Raw genomic sequence first — 18080 nt, 5'->3', positions numbered from 1 at the left:
AGTGTCCTACATGTATTCCAACCAACCTGCCATTGAAGCTCCTAATTGGCTAAACACACCTGGTCCTGGTAATCAAAAGCAAATAAGGCAGGGTTGCTGGAAAACCAGCAGGACACCGGCCCTCGAGGCCTGGATTTGGGGACCCTTGATCTAGACCCACTAGACAGTGCGCTGAACCTTTATCTTCAATGATTTGTGATCTTCACTGGTGTCCATGGATTACATGAAATCTTTCAACCTTTATCCACCTTTGTCGTGGTAGGGAGAACCCGTCAATGGTCATCTTGACCCCATAGGATAGCACAAGGGTTAAGGAAAGTGGAAAAATTATCTACAAGTAAATGCCATTTACAGTTTGTTCTACAAACAAAAACCATTCAAACTGGCCTGGTAACAACTATAATGTTCAAAGTAAAAATACAAAAATGTTCTTTCTAATATTATCTACTCGTGCCGGGACATGCACAACTCATGGCTCCTCTAGTCACGTGACTGATGGAGCAGTTGAGTATTCAGTGGGCTGGGGGGTCATGTAGGATGTCATGAGTGTCAAAATAAAAGCTTATAGTTCGTCTTAACATGTCTCTCTGCCTCCTTCATCGTAGCTTTGCCACAGTATTGTGTCTAACGTCAAACCGGTCCATGGTGCAAAAAAGGTTGGGAACCGCTGCTATAGTGGATCAGGAACTGTAATGCTACGAACACAGTGGGCATGTGATGTGCGCTCAAGAACGCGCCGAAAACCCGGTTCCTGAACGTGCTTTTAGCATTAGACTGTTGTTTTCTGATCTTAGCACATGAACCTACAGTTGGACGACAGTTGGCCGGGCACAAACCGCAATTATTAATTCCTCCTCCATGATCAGTTTTCAAACTGTTGGAACTTCCGTGAATGAAAAGGGGACGCCATCCTTACGTCACTACTACATCCAAGTCCCTAACAGGGACTTGTTCAATTTGGTCAATAACTTTCAACGTGTCTTTAATGGCCGTTTTATAAGTAGGGCCTGATTTAAAATGTACGTAGCATCAGGTAGATGCCAGAGTTTTGAAAGCAGAAGCCCGAAACACACATGTATGTGTGCTGATAAAAGACTTTTCATTGGAAGTGTTCGGTTGAACGTACGTTACCAAGGCCCGTTGTGAACATAACTCTTAGAGGGTTCTGGAATTCACAATAGTGGGGATTTTGGGTTCTAAGAGTTGCACATCATGACGCGACGAATGACTACTGCAAACTTTACCATGACAGATAACCTTACCCCCTATACCCCCACTCTGTGTCTATCACAGAGCTTTAGTGTTAATCTTAGGTAAGCTGATTACTCATCCTGTTCAGTTCCTGCATTCAGTACTTCGGGAACAGTTCCAGTTCTTTCCTTACTGTTCAATATATACCAACCCCCCACACGTCGACACTGGTGCGATACCTTCGCCGGGGGGTTCCGCTGAGATTCCTGCAAGCTGAGGATGTGGAGGAACAAGGGGCTCTGCAGGACAGTCTTCAGCAGGGACAGTTTATCCTGGGTGGGGGTCTCCCCTCTCTCCTTCAGCTTGGCTTGCAGCCGCTCCACGGCTTCCAAGGCACACTGAGTATCTGCAAAGAGACAGCCCCATTATTTATCGCATTCAGAAGCAGGATTTACTCCACTTTCCAATCGTTTTCCACACAGTGTTAGAGCTTCCAGGTGACCTTGAGTCAAAGCCAGTATCTAAATATGAAACAAAATATGCACTTGTAGTGGGTTATGGCTGAAGAAAATATGTTGACATCATGTCTGGAGATGAATCTGATCTATAAACTTAGTGAGCGACCTCTTTAAGAGGCCATGTTGTCTTTGCTCATTTATCAGAGCAGCGGCTAAAGAGTGCAAGCCTCAACACTCGTGATTGCATGTGGCAGATGGCTAACGCCCTATGAACTTCTCGGGACAAACTTTGGAAGAAGGTGTGAGTCCTGCTCATGGAAGCACTCTCTCCTGTCTGGCTGAAGGTACAGGCCAGTGACCCCTCCCCCATCACGTTCCAAGCAGGAAGTACCTGCTGGCTCCAAGAAGCCAAAATCCCATAGATGCTTCTATTAAGAAATAAGCAGCTATTGCTCAGTCAGTATGATTTACATTCTTGCTCTGATACCCTTTTTTTTTTTTTTACATGTTCTTGCTAATTTTTTTTTCTTCTTTCTGTAATGCAACCTATTATAAAACTGACCGATCAGATGCCGCACTGACTTTATATGAGACCTGGAAAGAGAGAGTATGATGTCAGTTCTGTTACAGCTTTTTTTTGTCATTCAAGCACCTCCTTGTTGGAGTCAGACATCATCGATAAGCAGTGATTGATCCGATTGCTTCTTACCCTAACCCTAACCCCTTCCACTTTGACGTTGAGGATTGATTGACAGATTCCGCGTAACCCACTTTCAAGTGGTAGGGATGTGGACTTCCGACAAGCTCACACCTAATTGGCAAGAGTGGTTGCCCCTAGAAACGATGACTCAGATCGACTCAGACTAATCACAGCTGACTGATAACGTCTGGTCCCAACGTGGCGGCGTCCATATCGTGGGAAAATGGCGACTGAATTGACTGCATGTGGTTGAAAGAACGATGTTTTCAATGGGTGAAGTTACACTCATTCTCATAACAATCCCAACCGGTGTCAGAGTTTAAGGTTAGCGGAACCTTTTTTTTTTTTTTTCCACGCAAACTTACCCATCACCTCCATTCCTCCAACTGGTCCAGATTTCAAGTTAGATGCAACACAAGCCGGTTGGTTTGCTGCAGTAACAAACAACAACAGAAGTTTCCTGGTGGGACATTTTTCCACATATTAACAACTAATTGTACAGTAAATCTCATTTAAAAAACAGTTTGCAACCCTCCCGGTTGTGCAAATCTATCTTTTCAGTTTCCTCGTAATTATTTTACATCTGTTTTCTCTGGCCTTTGGTATTTCTCCTCCGATGCCTGCAGCAATGCTTGTTTGCAAGCGCCTTGTTTGTCACCTATAATGCTCTTTAGTGGGATTTAAGTCTTCTGCAGAAAAAGGCTTTAGCAGCCAGTGATGGTAATTAAATGCGACAAAGCACGGCCTCCTGACCATTCAGACTTGAGGGAGAGAAAGAGACCTGTACAGCTTCAAAGCATGACACAAATATACCACTTGGGTTGCAAAACGCAGCCTGGAAATGATAACGTCTCATCTGAAATTTAATTAGGAGCCACTGATGGGCACCAGGGATATAGGAAGTGCTTATTCGCCCTTCGTAGGAGCCTAATGAAATCTGTAGTTTCATAATAACGCAGCAATACTGGCTGCCGGCAAAAATAATAATTAAAAAAATAGAAAAGGAGAAAAAAAAAGACAAATTACTGTCTTTGCTTCAGATTAATTTAATTAACAGTCAAATACTTTGATATTTCAATCCTGACATATTGCATTATCTGATCAGGTGATGGTGCGGAGCTTCATCTCACCTCCACCGCTGCGCCATTAGATGATCAACAGGTCCCTGCGCTCCTCTCCTCACCACAGACCGCGCGCCTCCGTCCCCCCAGGAGGAAATGATGCCTTCACCAGCGTGAGGAACGCCACACACACACATAAATATACACACACACTCTAGTGTTTCTAGGGGAATACAGCTGGAAAGGGGACGTGCGAGCACTTTTTTCCACCTCTCCGCTTTATTTCCAAACGTTATGTCCGCGCGGCTTGAGAGCGCACCGTGCCAGTGCGCATGAACCCACACACCTCCCCTCCCTCTGATCTTCAAAGTGCTCATCCCTGAGGGGCTGAGGGATCTGTCCATTCTAGAACCACACACACCCACATGTCGACAAACCTATTTTCTACACATTCTCTCATTGATTTAACCATTTCGGGGGGCCCTTTCATTTAAAAATATTTGTAAATCTAATGGGATCATGGAGCAGCAGCAGGTCCGGCTTCCAGTCATTTCTGCTGCTGGGAAACTGCTGTCACAAACTGTGGGTTGACTAAAGTTTGGTGTTAGGGGCAAAAAAAAAAAAAAAAAAAAAAAAAAAGAAGAGAGGGGGGGGGGGGGGGGGCACAAATGCATAAGTCATGAGGGACAACAAAAAACCGGAGCTGCAGTTCTGGTTATGATGCTGGAAATGCGCGCCGCCTCTGCGCGCCTTCCCTCGGCAGGTGGAGCCATAGGTCCAGACATTTGGACAAAAGGAGAGGTCCAGTTCCACGTTTCCCCCCCCTCCACTCCATCTCTTTCTCTTCCTGCACCCCCCCCCCCCCCAAAAAAAAAAAAGGCAGGAATCATTGCCCCCTGTGCACCCCCATCCCCTCCACCTCCTCCACCCATCCCATCGCCGGAGCTTCGCTCTGATCAACGGAGCGTTCACCGGCGCCTCCAAATTGGTTTGTCATTTCTGACCCCGGCTCTTTGCGCGCGCGTGTGGACACCCCCCCCCCCCCCCCACACACACACACACACCACCACCACCACCACCACCCCAGGACAGCCTGATATAAAGAACATACAGGCAGGAGTCGACAAGCATACAGTCAGAGGCAGGAAGGAAAGAAGGGGAGGGAGGACAGACAGACGAATAGAGAGGGAGAGAAAGATCCGCCTCTGTCCTCCTCCAAGCACTCGCTGCGCGCTGAGCGAGCCCGAACCGACGCGGCGATTCCTCCTCTTCCTCCTCCTCCTCCTGCTTCTCCTTCTGTGTGATCGGGATACCAAAACACGCAGCGGCTGGTTTATTCATGCCCCCCAGCTCTATCCCCCTTCCATGAAGGTCTGTCATTGTAGCAGCCAAAAAAGAATTCACGAGAGTTGAAGAACCATCGACCGAAGGAAGATTTTTCTTTTCTTTTTTTTTCTTCTTCTTATTTTTGGTGCGTTTTTGCGCCGCGGTGACTGGATGAACGCGCGCAGGAAAAGGTTATTCCTGACTCCTCTGCGCTAGATGTGTGCATCTATGTACCCCTTGCGCCTGGCGACACGGTAAGGACCCCGCTTGGATTTCATTTGTTTATTCAGTGTAATTTACAGCCACAGACACGCACAAAAAATAAAAAAAATCCTCCTGGCTGCGTGTCACAGCGCGTGCCTGCGTGACAGAGATGCTCTGAAAGCTGCGTGGCGGCGCTGACTTTGCCTGATGCCCATGGGAATGTGGCCTGCGAAATATTTCTCTAAAGGGATAACAATAATAATACTAATAATAATAAAAAAAAGGACCACTGCAATCCAGCCTCATGGATGTATGGGCTTCACGCGGAAGATGCTCCAGCGCGCCTGCATGCATGGGCGTCGCTCCGGATGGGAGATGTTGCCATAAGGTGAAGTAACAGGCAAATTGCCTCTCCAATCAATGCAATCGGACTGGCATGGCGCGCGCTCTCGCACCCCTCACATTTGATTCTCTTCATTTATTTATTTATGTGTTTGCAGCGTCTATCTGCTGCAGGCTGCAGTGACAAATCACATGGTTTGGTTTGATGGATGACAGATCAGCTCTCTCTTTTTTTTTTCTTTTCATTTTCTTACCCCCCCCCCTCCTTCTCTTTTTTTATTTTTTTATTTTCTGCGGCTGTCATTGGAGTATGCAGGAATCCATGTGAATCTGGAGGGGAAAAGCAGCATCCAGCAGCAGGACAGTGCACCTTTTAGGATCCGTCAATCACGCACATACAAGATTAAAGGCCCCTGGCTTTTATTTACAGTCAAAAAATTAAAAAAAAAAAAGCTTCTTGGGTTGCAGATGACCTTGTGAAGCAGAAAAAGAAGTACCAAATCAGATGAAACGAGCAGGAAATGGGCTAATGATTGTCTAAATTCACACTAATTGTTGGCCACATGTTTAAACAATGGAGTGCCTCACAAATAATTACAGATATTGTGCAATTAAAGTGTTTGGGTTTTTTTCCTTCCCCCCCAGCATTCATCCTGCTGATGGTGTCTGTGCTTGGGCCACTTGAATGAAGGCACAGACACCGTCTCACAACAAACATTCAGTGTGCAAACTCCTGTGTGTCTGTGCGTGTTGATCTCGGTGGGCGGATGGCGGCAGCGGCGGCGGCGGCACCGGGTCGCCTATGCCGGCTGGAAGGTTGTTGCTGCAGGGATCCACAGAGCAAGGGGTCGGTTCTGGCGTTAAACTGTCCATGCTGCTCCAGAGGAAACATATTGCAAAAGGTTGGCTGCCATTTTAGCCACATTTGTGGAAAATTGAGGCTCGTCTTCAAGGTCACTTGGGCATTTGTGGCTGAGCATCAACAACTTTAGTGTTTCTTGCTCGTGCAAACATGGAGTCAGTGAGGATTGTTGTGTTTTCCGGTCCTGATTGGGGTTTATTTTGTGCAAAGTAACACCAGCTGCAGTCAAAACTCTTAGTTTTTTTTTTTTTTTTTTTGACAGAGTGAAGTAACTTCTCAAAAGTGACCCACAGAATGTTTGTCAGGCTTCACGCCGTTAATGATAGACGGCTGAAACCCGTTATGCGACGTGTCTGCAAACCCAGACGTCTATTTAATGCACAAAAGCAAAAAAAAAAAAAAGATTCTGCGTCTTCCTTTAATTAGCTCACCACTTCCTTTTTTGTTTCCCATTCCGAAAGCGAGACAAACATCTTTTGCTGTGGGATAACATAAAAATAAATAACTGGGCGTGAGTCATTGTGGCTGTGCTGATTTGAATTGTTTTGCTTGGATGGAGGCCTCACTCGGAGCGCCCTCATGCTAACAGGATTCTGGGAAAGTCTCTTAACCCGCTAATGAAAGGATCTTTTTGTGTCAACGGGGGCCCACCTCCAACCCATCTCCTGTGAACGTCCAAAGCTCACGGGGAAAATTTCAATCTCGCCGGAGATCAGATCACTGAAGACAAGCGGGAGGATAATCAGATTAGTTACAGCTGGCTGTTAGAAAGTCCGACTTCAGGTTTGGTGCAATTTTGTGCAAACACAGAAGCAGGCCCAGATTTGGCCAGCCCCTTATGGGGTGCCGGTAGAATGTGCTGAGAGTTGGTGGTGCACCTAAAAAAGCATAGAAAACCATGCTATCATCATATCAGTTCATCTAGCCACAAACTGATCTTCTCCTTTGATCTATTTGACATGTTTTGTAAGTTTTATGTTGAATGCTCTTCCTGAAACTATCCTCAACGTTTACCCGGCTAGGGACAGGCACAAGCAGGACACTCACTGGCTTGTGTCTTGTTGAGGCTCCATTTATCTTTTTTTTTTTTTTTTTTGGTCTGTCTTTTAATCCATCTGTCGTCGATCCTTGTGTGTTTTTTTTACTCGATTCGTTACATTTGTTGTGTTTTTGTCAATTTATTTGACTTTTGGCTCTTTGTGAGGGTTTTTTTTTTGGTTGTAATTTTTATTTTTTGTAGTTGGATTTTTTGCGAGTCATCATATTTAAAGTGGGACATTGCCCTCCTCTTGCCCATGTCTATATACGGCCATGCACAGAACCATGGTGTTATTTTTTTTTTTTTCTTTTTAGATCACTTTCATAAAGAATCGTCCGTTTCTTTTGGTAAAATCGGTAATATTTCCATACTGCAGGTACCTGTTGGGGTATCTCAAAGTTTCTAAAATCTTGATTAAGAGCATAACACATTTGACGCCACAAAAGTTTTCTTTTCCATTATCCGTTTGAATACAGTGGCTGGTGCAAGTTCACACATTCCGGATGCCATTCATCTTCCTCCCTTCCAGGCTTCCGTAGTCCCCCATTTCTGTTCTTTCAAACGCATTACAGGGCTGCTAGTTGCAGGAAAAAAAGTTGATGTTGCTCCACAGTTGCATCCTCCAAATACTGTGGAAAATGTGGTTGCAGATTGAAATTTCTGTCCTGTTTTCCATCTGATTCTGCTCCAGGACAACAGTAAATGAATGTTTTGTGTTGGAACATGACTTCCTTTATACCAGAGGATACATCTTTGCTATATGGTGGGTTTTGGATGAGGTTCTAGAAGACGTTCTTTAGAAATGTCCTTCTTTTTCTTCTGTATTCCTACACTGTTACGTCCCTCTTCAGGGAGGAGGGAGAAAATAGGTAACAGAAAGAAAAACTAACCGGGCGGGCTTAGGTTGACCACACACGTTTATTCGGGTGCCAGGTGGCAGGTGTTGCAGCGTAAAAATCAAGGACACTAACCAACCAAAGACTGAAATGATGAATTAACGTAAACTCTATAGTAAGCAAAAAATATTCACGAGGTTCAATTTAACAAAAGGACAAAGCCAGAACAAAGAAAAGAGAGGGAAACCAGAGGCTTTCACGGGCTGAGGCCGGACAGGACGGACGGACGGACGGACAGCAGCGGCGGCGGCGGCGGCAGGCTGAAGAGTGAATTCCTCTCAGGAATTCAGCTGCCACTGGAGCAGAGGATCCTGGGAGCTTTTAAGCTTCCCTCCCAGCCAGGTGATTGGTGGAGGGTGGCAGCCTCAATCATCTCTGCAGGGGGGGTGGGCGGAGTCAGCAGGTGTTGAGGAAGAAGTCTGCAGGGGCTAAAAGTCAAGCACAAGTGTGTAAACACACACACACACAACACATGCAGTAACAAACACCAAGACAGTTTTTTTTTTGCTGCAAATACTAAAAATATTTTCTTTGGTTTGGTTTGTTTTCACACACCAACCCGAGTAGACAAAAGTGACCCCAAAAAAAGTCCCCCAGTTCCATCAGCTGCTCATTTGGGGGCGCTATAGTCTGAATCGACCTCTGACCTAGAGGGCCATAAAAGATCAAAGAAGAAAACTGCCTCGTTTTGCCTCATGTTTGTTGCCTTTTAAGACATTTTCTGTCTTTATTTTGACCGCGGTCCTGCAGATTTGCTTTGGGAGCTGTTCATTCACATCTTGACCATGCATGGCGTCATGGTAACTACCACTTTTTGTTTCTGAATGAAACTTTGACCCTGGTTTCAGGTGGAGTTCCCATCAGCTCTCACATTAACTGAGCAAAGCAGAGCATCTTACCTGAACTCAACAGCTCAGTGTGAAAACGCTTTTGGTGTCCAGTGGGGTGGGCTTACGGTAGACCTTTTCCAGGTTTGAAATGTTCCAGGTCGTGATTGGTTGCTGTTCTGGTGGCTATAGCTTGTTGGTTATTTAGGGGTTGTTGATTTGTGATGAAGGTTTAGCTTAATCAGCATTTGCTAAACCACTGGATGTGAATGTCAGGATCTTTACCCTGGTAAACCCACGGAATGAAATTGTCCCACTGTGGGGTTTTTTGTGTTAAATTTTTTTATTTGCTTGTTTATTTATTTGGCCACTCTAAATTGCTGCTACCCAAAATGTGGTATTTTTAAATGTAATTTAATTTAATTTAATTTAATTTTGACAACTCTAATCGCTCCTACCCAAAATGAAGTATTTTAGCATTTTGTTTTATTTTTATTATTTTTTTATTTTGCCAATCTTTAGTGCTGTTACCCAAAATGTGGTATTTTTACATGTAACATATTTTATTTTATTTTATTTTGACAACCTTAATTGCCACTACTGCCACTACACCACTATGCAGTATTTTGGCTTTTTTTTTCTTTTTCTTTCTTTGGCCAATCTTTCTTGCTGTTACACAAAATGAACAACCACAAATAAAATAAAATGAATTAATCAAAAAATAGTGACATTAACTTCAAAAGCCCAGAAGAAAATGGTTCTTTGATCCTTAATTTTAAAGATGATAACTTTCATTTTGATAGATGTGGTGAATTCTTCGCAGAACAAAAAACATTTTAAGAACCTACATTTTTCTTGGCCTTCCAGTTTCTTATTCCATAAACGTATGTAGAGTGAGGGTAAACCCTAATGTCAGAGAATTGTAGAGATAAACTGGAAACGTTTTCCTCTCAGAGGCAACAGACCGGTGAATATAAATGATCTGCCACTCTTTTGACCTATAAGTTGAGGGGGGGGGGGGGGGTCTTTAAAGCCTTGGCAAAAGTTTATTTAATTAAAAATAAACAAAGGTGCTTACTTTATAAAAGAAGACAACTTTTAAAATTCGCCTCATCCACATTCCAAAGCTCATCTTCCAGCGCTGGATGACATCTCTCTTCCGTTTTGAAATAACGAGCCCTGATTCATGGCTGAAAGAAGCCGGTCATGTGTTAACACATCCCTCCTCCTACCCTTGCCCTCCTTCAAAGAATCAGCCAGACTTTCTCCACTGTTGACTTGAGCTGTCAGCTCAGCCCTCCTGTCTTCATGTGTAATACTCGTGTCCGATATCATTCAGCTCTATTAGTGTCTGACCATGCGGCAGGAGTGTGCAGTTACTTAATTATGCCCGGAAAGGCAGCAGAAGACGTTCAACCGTCAGGTCTCAGGGTATTCACTGATTCGGTACTCATGTGATTTCGATTAAAACTGCCCTCCAGAGAAAGATGCTCCACTTTTTTTCTAAATGCTGGTCTATTGAAGCCTCTTTTTTTTGGCCGTTAAAATACCTCCAAAATGTTGTTTTCTTATGTTGTTGTCTACTAAACGCTAAAGGTCAAAGAGAACCCACTGCAGCGGTCCTTTAATATTGTAGAGGTTCATTTTAATCATCCTAGACATTAGTAATTAGATTAGAACCCAAAGTCACAGATGCTATTAAAAATAAAAATCTTTTGAGTGATACTTATTATAAAGTTTTTACCTCAATGAGTTAAAAATATTTTCTGCATTTAGACTTTTACTGAATGCACACAAGTCAATAATAACAAAAATAATGTTGTAATGAAAATGACCTTTTTATATGGAGAATTTTATAGCTAATGCAAAAAATAAATTCCGGACACCTCTAAGAAATTATAAATCCATTTAAAAAAGAAAAAAAATGAGCTGTTGACATTGTGAACAAACCACTGTAACGTATTAAAATGCGTCTAAAAAAAACAAAATATAGGGCAAATTTACTGTTAGTCTAACCCTTAAATGTAACTGAAGCAGATGGAACTGGACAAATCAATGAATAATGTACGTTTTTTCCTTCTGCATTGATATTTTTAAGGAAAAAGAACACACTCATTTCTACATTATTTTATTTCTTTAACTTCATTAGCTCACTTTGACTTAAGTGAACCCAAAATGCCTAAAAGGGTTCATAAATCTGTTTAAAAAAAGATGGAGAAAAATTGAAAATATACTAAATAGTTCATGTTCATGTCAGCAAACCTGATTCTTTATTGAGCATGAAAAAGTTTTTTAGTAGGAAAAAACTTTCTGTAAACTGAATTATGGTTAGGTCAAAAAAAGGCCTAACCATAAAAAGGCAACCACATCAAAAAGAGAATTCTGGTCCATAACATGGAAAATCATCACTCAAAGCCACGTTTGAACATTTCTATAAAGTTTGTCTTCTAAGCAACATATCATGCATGAAGGGTGAAGGACTTGATCGGACCATAACTACATGGAAAATTAGATCATTATTTAGCAGATATCTGTCCGTTGACCGTCAGGAAACATGCTGTGCCTGTGGCCGTGGTGGCAGAAATTAGCAGGTTGTGGATTTCATTCCAGGTTCAGCCACAGTGTCGCATCAGGAGGGGGATCCGGTGTGAAACCTCTGCCAAATGACCGTGCAAATTGCTTCACTGTGGTGACCTCTTTTATGGAAATCAGCCCAAAATTAAAAAGGAAAAAAGACCATTAGGAAATGAGCTGTTTGAAATGCCCCTATGACATTGTTCCCTCATGTTTTTCCTTTTTTTCTTTTCTGAAGCTTCAATTCTGGTCAAAAGGATCAGTTCTAATTTTACTGGTTCAGGTAAGCGGCTGTGACCTTAATCATTAGATAAGTTTGAAAGGTGTCCAGTTATCGTTTCACTTTGCAGGTTTACTTAAAATGATCTCTGTGGAAGAAAAAACATGAGTAACTATTAAACAGTGCTTTTTAAGTAAATACTACATTTCCATTTTGGAACAAACTAATTAATTGAAACATATAACCCCATAATATATATTATATATATTTTTGATAAGGCACTCTTGGAACCCTTTTTGTTGTTGTAATGACTAATCCAAAATGTCTTATTTATGGATAATTTCTGTTTCAAACAGGTTGGATTTTATTGTAATATGGTAACGTGCAGCACTGCATTGTTTTTTTTTTTACATCAAGTTTGGTACAAGGATCTTGGTACAACATGGTCACAGTTACTTCAGTTTTATCGGGATCAGTTGTTTTTTTTAATCTGTTGCTAACAAGGAACGCTAACGTCTAGCCATGTTGGACTGTGTTTTTTTTTTCACATGTTGCTAACAAAGCTGGGAGTTAGCATAGTCACAGTAGTGTCAGTTTTATCGGCATCGGTCTGTTTTTTTATGTCTTTCAATTGCAAAAAAAGTTTGGAGTTCTTAGTATTATAAATTCACTAACGCGACTAACAAGTAGCTGTGTCGGACAATTTTTTTTTTTTTTTTTTTTAATGTGTTACCAACAAAGTTGTGAGTTAGCTTAGTCACAGTACAGTTAGTTTTATCGGTAACAATCTGTTTTATTATGTGTTCCAAACAAAGTTGGTAGTTTTTGGTATTGTTAATACCTTAACATGGCTAATGCTTCTAATGTGGCTAACGTGTAGCGTGTCACAAGCAAATTCTAGAGTTACTGTGAACGCAATAAATAACGTCTGACTGAGTGACAGACTTGTCTCTGGTGAATTTTGGTAAATTCGAAAATGGACAATTTGTTGAAAGTGCGCCTTTCAATCCGGTGGGCCCTACAGTGCAGAAAATACATTATATCTTTTGGTTTTTTGCATTATTTCTGCAACCTCACCACTTACTTTATTGCTTAAAAATTCAACATACAAAAAGTGAAGCTGATTAGGTCCAACAATGACCCTGGTTACTTGTGAGAACAACAAAAAAAGAGGCTCTCTTTGCAAAGAATCTCTTTGCACCTTAAGGGAAAAGAGACACGTTTGAATTTAAGTTGAACTTGGATGCTATTGAGTCATGTTGGTACTTGGTATTTTCCACATCCTTTTGCACTCCCTTTAGATAAAAGTTGTTGCTGTTTTTTTAACCTTTGTGCCATCCTAGGCACTTTAACATTGGGAGAGGGGTCATCTGGACCCCACAAGACAGTGGGCTGAATCTTTTTTCTTCAATGATTTGTGATCCATGGATTACATGAAATCCTCTTCACTTTTATCCACCATTGTCATGGTAGAAATAACACGTCAATGTAAGATAGCACAAGGGTTAAGGGGGACTTCCGAAGGTCAGTTTTTTACTAAAAATATACACATTTTGAGGGGGTTACTAACTTTTGCTCATGGCCAAACGTATGGCGTTTCGATGTTGTTAGTTGCCATTTATAGTAGTTCGGATTTGTCTTTCACAAACAGGAAAAAAGTCCTTCCAGTCCAAAAACATTGTTTCTTGTGTGCCCTTCACCTCCTTGTGCGGCACTCAGAGCTGTCACCACTCACCAGAAACACATACACACACACACACACACACACACACACACACACACACATATTTTTAGTGCCAACAAAACCTGTGAATGTGGCAAACTTGAACACCAACAAGTCATGCTTACACGTCGTCCACTCACCCGCCGCTGTGTACCCACCTCAGTGACACTCCTGTGTGTCACTGCAGATGTGAATATGAAATCAGCGCACAAGGCGCGAGTTATTGTGAGAAGCTCTCTCAAAGGCCCGCCAATTATTTTGGTCTCACCAGGAAGGCTTTTACAATAGCCCTCACTCCTCCCCCGTTCTGTCAATTTAAACCCTGTTCGTGTGTGTTTTCCACGTTAAGTCAGTCAGTCTGTTGGCAGGAAATTCTTTGTTGCCCGTTGGTAGACTGTAGAAAGCCAGGGAGGCTGGCTTGTTTAGAGAATGGGCAACATGGAAATGAGTCATACACAATGTGATGCAACGCGGCGGATCAGATTTGAATTATGGGGCAGTGAACAATGAGGTCATGGCAGGGCTGGGGGCATAAATCTCTTCGGTGGCGTGGAAGACAAGACGGCGTTTCTTATCAATGGAGCAAGCTGCAGGGTTTGAAAAAGCTAGCTTGTTCAAGGCCTGACTCTGATGAAGGACCGGGTCAAATAACTTCACTGGCCGAGACTAGAAATGAGAAGCTCTGATTTAATGTCTTCGGAAGTGTCGGCTTCAACTATTACCAAGACGTCAAAAACATTGCAGACTGCACATATTTACATTTGTCCGCCTTTGATATCCCCTATAGTGCATCTGCTTAAATTTTCCTTATCTTTTCCTTCTTCAGCAGATTGTCCACGATCAGCGTCTGCTGTAATGCCATCAGCCCCCCTTAGCCCCTCTTAAATTTCCTGCTTACTGAGCTTTTACTTTAACTGCATTACATACATCTTCCTCCTACTGTTCATCTGCTTCCTTTCAGCATAAACTGGACTGAAAGACATAGCTGTAGGGGTGGTAGGGTGGTGGTGGGGGTCTTTGATGGGACTGGACATTTGACGGTAAATTTGAAAAAATAATTTTGTCATTTATTGTGCGCGCTCGGCGGTACTGCTGTGATCCTGATTGGTATTGAACGGCGTTTTCATTCCAAAGTCTTTGCGAGTCAGAATATGTGCCAGGGAGTATTGATCCGCAGCACCGCTGGTGGGGTTGACGGGTAGGGCTGAAGAAAGTGGAAGACGGTAACGCTTGATGAATCTAAAAACACTGAGGTAGAGGTTAGGGGTATCTCAGTGATCAGTTGCACTGTTTAGTAATTATGATTTTGTACGATAAAAGAAAAAGCTTTGACCTCTGCGTTGATATTGAACCCTCTTTGTTTTAAAGGAATACGATCCAACTAATCAATCAAACTCAAGTCTCCGGCCTCTTTTTGGACATTAAAGACTCTAAAAATCCCATTGTTCAGAGACTTTGAACGCCATACCCTCTTGTTTTACATGAAGTACCATGCCCCTTTGGCGTATATCCGCCCCCATGAATTTGTCCCTAAAGCATCCTTAACATGGTGCTATAAAGTCATTTTACCACCTCTATGTTGTGCAAGCGAGCCTGATAATGTCACACAAAGACGGATGACTACCACTCTGGCCCGTGGGCCTGCAGCAATAACTTAACGTGGTCCGAGTGTCTTGTTTTCTACAAATGTGGAGCGTTTTGTGCGTTCTCTAGTGTGCTTACATGTGTTTAGAACCCCCTCGACGGAGGTATGATAAATGAGACGGGATCCGTCACAAATGAGAGCGATGCAATCGGTTTGGAGGCAATCATAATATGGAGGAGAGACGAGCCTTTGATGAATGATGTTTAGCTTTAAAAGAAAGAAGAAAAACACACAATCAAGTGCATATAAGTAATGACTTTAGGGGATTTTTGTGTTTAGCAAGATTAATGTTAATCCTGTTTGATGTGTGCCTCATGTCTGAATGCCTATGTGCATCCATGTATCGTAATATCTCTCTGTCCAGGGTTGAGTAATGCTGATTGCAGTTCAATGGTTCACACTAGGAGGACAAATAAACATTTTTTGTTTGTTTACACCCTTGTCCCTCATTTATCTCTATGTCTTTCCTTAAAGATTTATATGTTGCCCGCAGAAAAGTCTTTAATTTAACGCCTGGGTATACCACGGACAATATTGCTTCATGTTCTTTATGCTAACAGTGAATTTGAGACTATTGAGGGTGCTGTGGGTTTTTCAAATATGAGATCTCCACCCATATGAGCTTGGTTTGTCCGTAAATCTCCATCTGATGTGTTTAGATGGAGTCTTTCGTTGATGTCATAATTACAGAGGGCAACACTGAAAAAACTGTCATGAAAGCACATCCTAGTCAACCTAATTACACGAGGAAGACTGCTGACTAATAGGTATGATGTGCGACACTGATACAGCCGGCACTTCCCATAATAGAAAGCGCTATTGTTTTGCTGTGGGAAAAGAGCGCAGCATCTCTCGTGTCCTTCTCCTTTTGAGAGAGGAAAAAGATCCAAGAGACAAAACCAAAAAAAAAGAGAAAAGACAAGTCTATTGTTTCTACCATCTGCAGATATAGACCCCTTTGTTTGGCCAAATCCATGGTCACGTTGTACCAGAGACTCTAAAAATTGGACCCAAGGTCTCCTTGTTTGATTTTTAAAGTTGGTTTGGGGAGTGGGTTGAACCACCAAGTGGTTCGCAAACGCAGCTACAACATCACATCACCACACCCCCAGGAGTCGGGTCAAATACAAAAAACACATTTCATGGTATGGTACTCTAGTAAAAACTTAAATTAATTTGACCAAAGGAATACATAAAAATGATGTTTTCCTTTGCTTAGCATCATGGGGGTCTTCACACCTGTATTTGATCTGTCAGCCTTTTTTTAAAAGGTAACGAGTAATCACCATGCTTTTCCATGACGCCCCATTTACGCTCCGATCATGAAGGCATCCTTCAAAATCCGATGCAGCGGGAGCAGTTTCTGCTCATGAGCAGTGAGCCATAACACCTGTTGACAGGTACAGAGGTCTCCTTGACAGACACAGAAAGGGGATGATTGCAGTAATTGCCTTAAAAGGTTGCACAACTAAACATTTAGACGGGTGGTTTTTAATTTGTCCAGGCCTGTTTTCATTAGTTTAGCTTTGAAAAATGATACTTTGGAACAACAATACAGGAGTTGGGTCTGAATGAGTTGCATTTTGGCACATTTTTTATTTATTTGTTTATTAGTGCTTCTATTAGTTTAGTTATTTAATATGCAGCATTTACTGTGAACCAACAATGTCGTCCATGTATGTGTGTCAACTGCTGCCTGAAAGGCCATAGACCTCCATGAGCTTCACCTAAAAACACTCTCTGGCCAAAAACAATGTGTTTGCATCATTGACTGTATATGAGATTTGGAGTGAGTGACCCCTCCCCCCTCGTGGAAGTACCTGCTGGCTCCAAGAAGCCAAAATCCCATAGACTTCTATAGAGAAATAAACAGCTGTTACTCAGTCATTATGTATATCAGAATAACCATTCTTGCTCTACTTCCTGTTTTTAACAGGTTCTTGCTAATCTTAATTTTTTTCCTGATACTATTTCTTTGTTATAAGTTATTTAAGTTATGAATTGACCAATCAGATACTTCAGTATAAGTGTGTGGTCTCACGTCAAACATTTGATTGACAGATTATCCTAAGCCCACTTTCCGTTGTTAGGTGTGGACTTTCAACAAGCTCTCTCCTGATTGGCCTGAGTGGTTGCCACAGAAATTATGACTCAGACTGATTTAGACCAATCACAGCTTATTGACGTTGTCTGGTTCTAACATGACCATTTAAGCCATTTTCGATAGGTCACGTCACACTTACTCCGTCCAGTTCTCATATACAGTCCAGGAATTGCACCCTTGCTCTGAAAATGGGGGCTGTAAGATTGGCAGAATACCAGGAGGTGTTACAGATTCAGAGAAAATTGAACGACTTGCTAATACAACACAACAGCAGCTGCACTGGTTTCATCGTCAAATAAAACAATGTTAAAAAAGGTGGTCATTACAGGCATTTCCTGTAAATGCATTCGTTTTTGCGGGGGTCAGATGATTACCATATTTCCTATTATTACGTATTTTACCAGTACATAAGGCACACCGTCAATGACTGGTCTATTTTCAAACTTGTGTCACATATAAGGCGCTTTAGGAGAGACAAACGAGTCAGAGATAAGTCTGTCAGACTTTCTTCATCGTGTTCACAGTAATTCCAAAACTTGTTTGTAAAACGCAAGACGTTAACCACGTTAGCGTATTAACGATACCTTAAACTACCAACCTTGTTTGCAAAATGTAAGAAACATATTGAAACTGCTAAAACCAACTGTTGTTACGCTAGCATGAAAAAGAAAAACTGACTGAATCTGTTAAAACAAACATACTGTGACTACGCTAGCATGTAAATAAACTGACAGAAACTGCTAAAAGAAACAAACTGTGACTATGCTAACACGGAAAAAAAACTGACTGAAACTGGTAAAACAATTGTTACTCTAACTACGCAAACAAATGAAAAAATATATTTTTGAAATATAGGCAAATTAAATGTTGAAAAGTTTGACAAAAAATTTCACTTCTGTCAAATTTTT

At 42.0% G+C, this 18080-nt stretch overlaps 2 protein-coding genes and 1 long non-coding RNA gene across 20 annotated transcripts in view; 1 reads left to right on the top strand and 2 right to left on the bottom strand.

Moving 5' to 3' along the window:
- LOC101166191 (multiple PDZ domain protein-like) overlaps positions 1–4048 on the bottom strand; it is a 66395-nt gene extending 62347 nt beyond the window's left edge. For all 3 annotated transcript variants that reach the window (XM_023956120.2, XM_023956128.2, XM_023956126.2), the window contains exons 1-3: positions 3480–4048; positions 2715–2780; positions 1431–1597 (exon numbers count right to left, since the gene is read on the bottom strand). In XM_023956120.2, the coding sequence (XP_023811888.1) occupies positions 1431–1597; positions 2715–2727 (180 nt within the window). In that variant the 5' untranslated portion in view covers positions 2728–2780; positions 3480–4048. The remainder of the gene's footprint in view (positions 1–1430; positions 1598–2714; positions 2781–3479) is intronic.
- Positions 4049–4515: 467 nt separating this feature from the next.
- LOC101166443 (adhesion G protein-coupled receptor L3.1) overlaps positions 4516–18080 on the top strand; it is a 175612-nt gene continuing 162047 nt past the window's right edge. For 14 of the 16 annotated variants that reach the window (XM_078945363.1, XM_078945359.1, XM_078945354.1 and 11 more), the window contains exon 1: positions 4516–4990. Coding sequence is in view for 1 of the 16 variants with exons in the window: in XM_078945345.1 (XP_078801471.1) it covers positions 8865–8879 (15 nt within the window). In the remaining 15 variants the exon portion in view is untranslated. Of the gene's footprint in view, positions 4991–8759; positions 8880–18080 lie in introns of those variants that run through there. The other 2 variants (XM_023956145.2, XM_078945345.1) reach the window with 2 other exon arrangements.
- Positions 8369–18080, bottom strand: part of LOC144991386 (uncharacterized) — a 30247-nt gene continuing 20535 nt past the window's right edge. The window contains exon 3 of the long non-coding RNA XR_013655369.1: positions 8369–8507. This is a non-coding gene — a long non-coding RNA (uncharacterized LOC144991386). The remainder of the gene's footprint in view (positions 8508–18080) is intronic.

Source organism: Oryzias latipes, chromosome 1 (assembly GCF_053564925.1).
Source record: "Oryzias latipes strain Hd-rR chromosome 1, Olatipes_Hd-rR_3.1".
NCBI classification, from domain to species: Eukaryota; Metazoa; Chordata; class Actinopteri; order Beloniformes; family Adrianichthyidae; genus Oryzias; species Oryzias latipes.
This window is presented reverse-complemented; position numbering and strand designations above follow the sequence as displayed.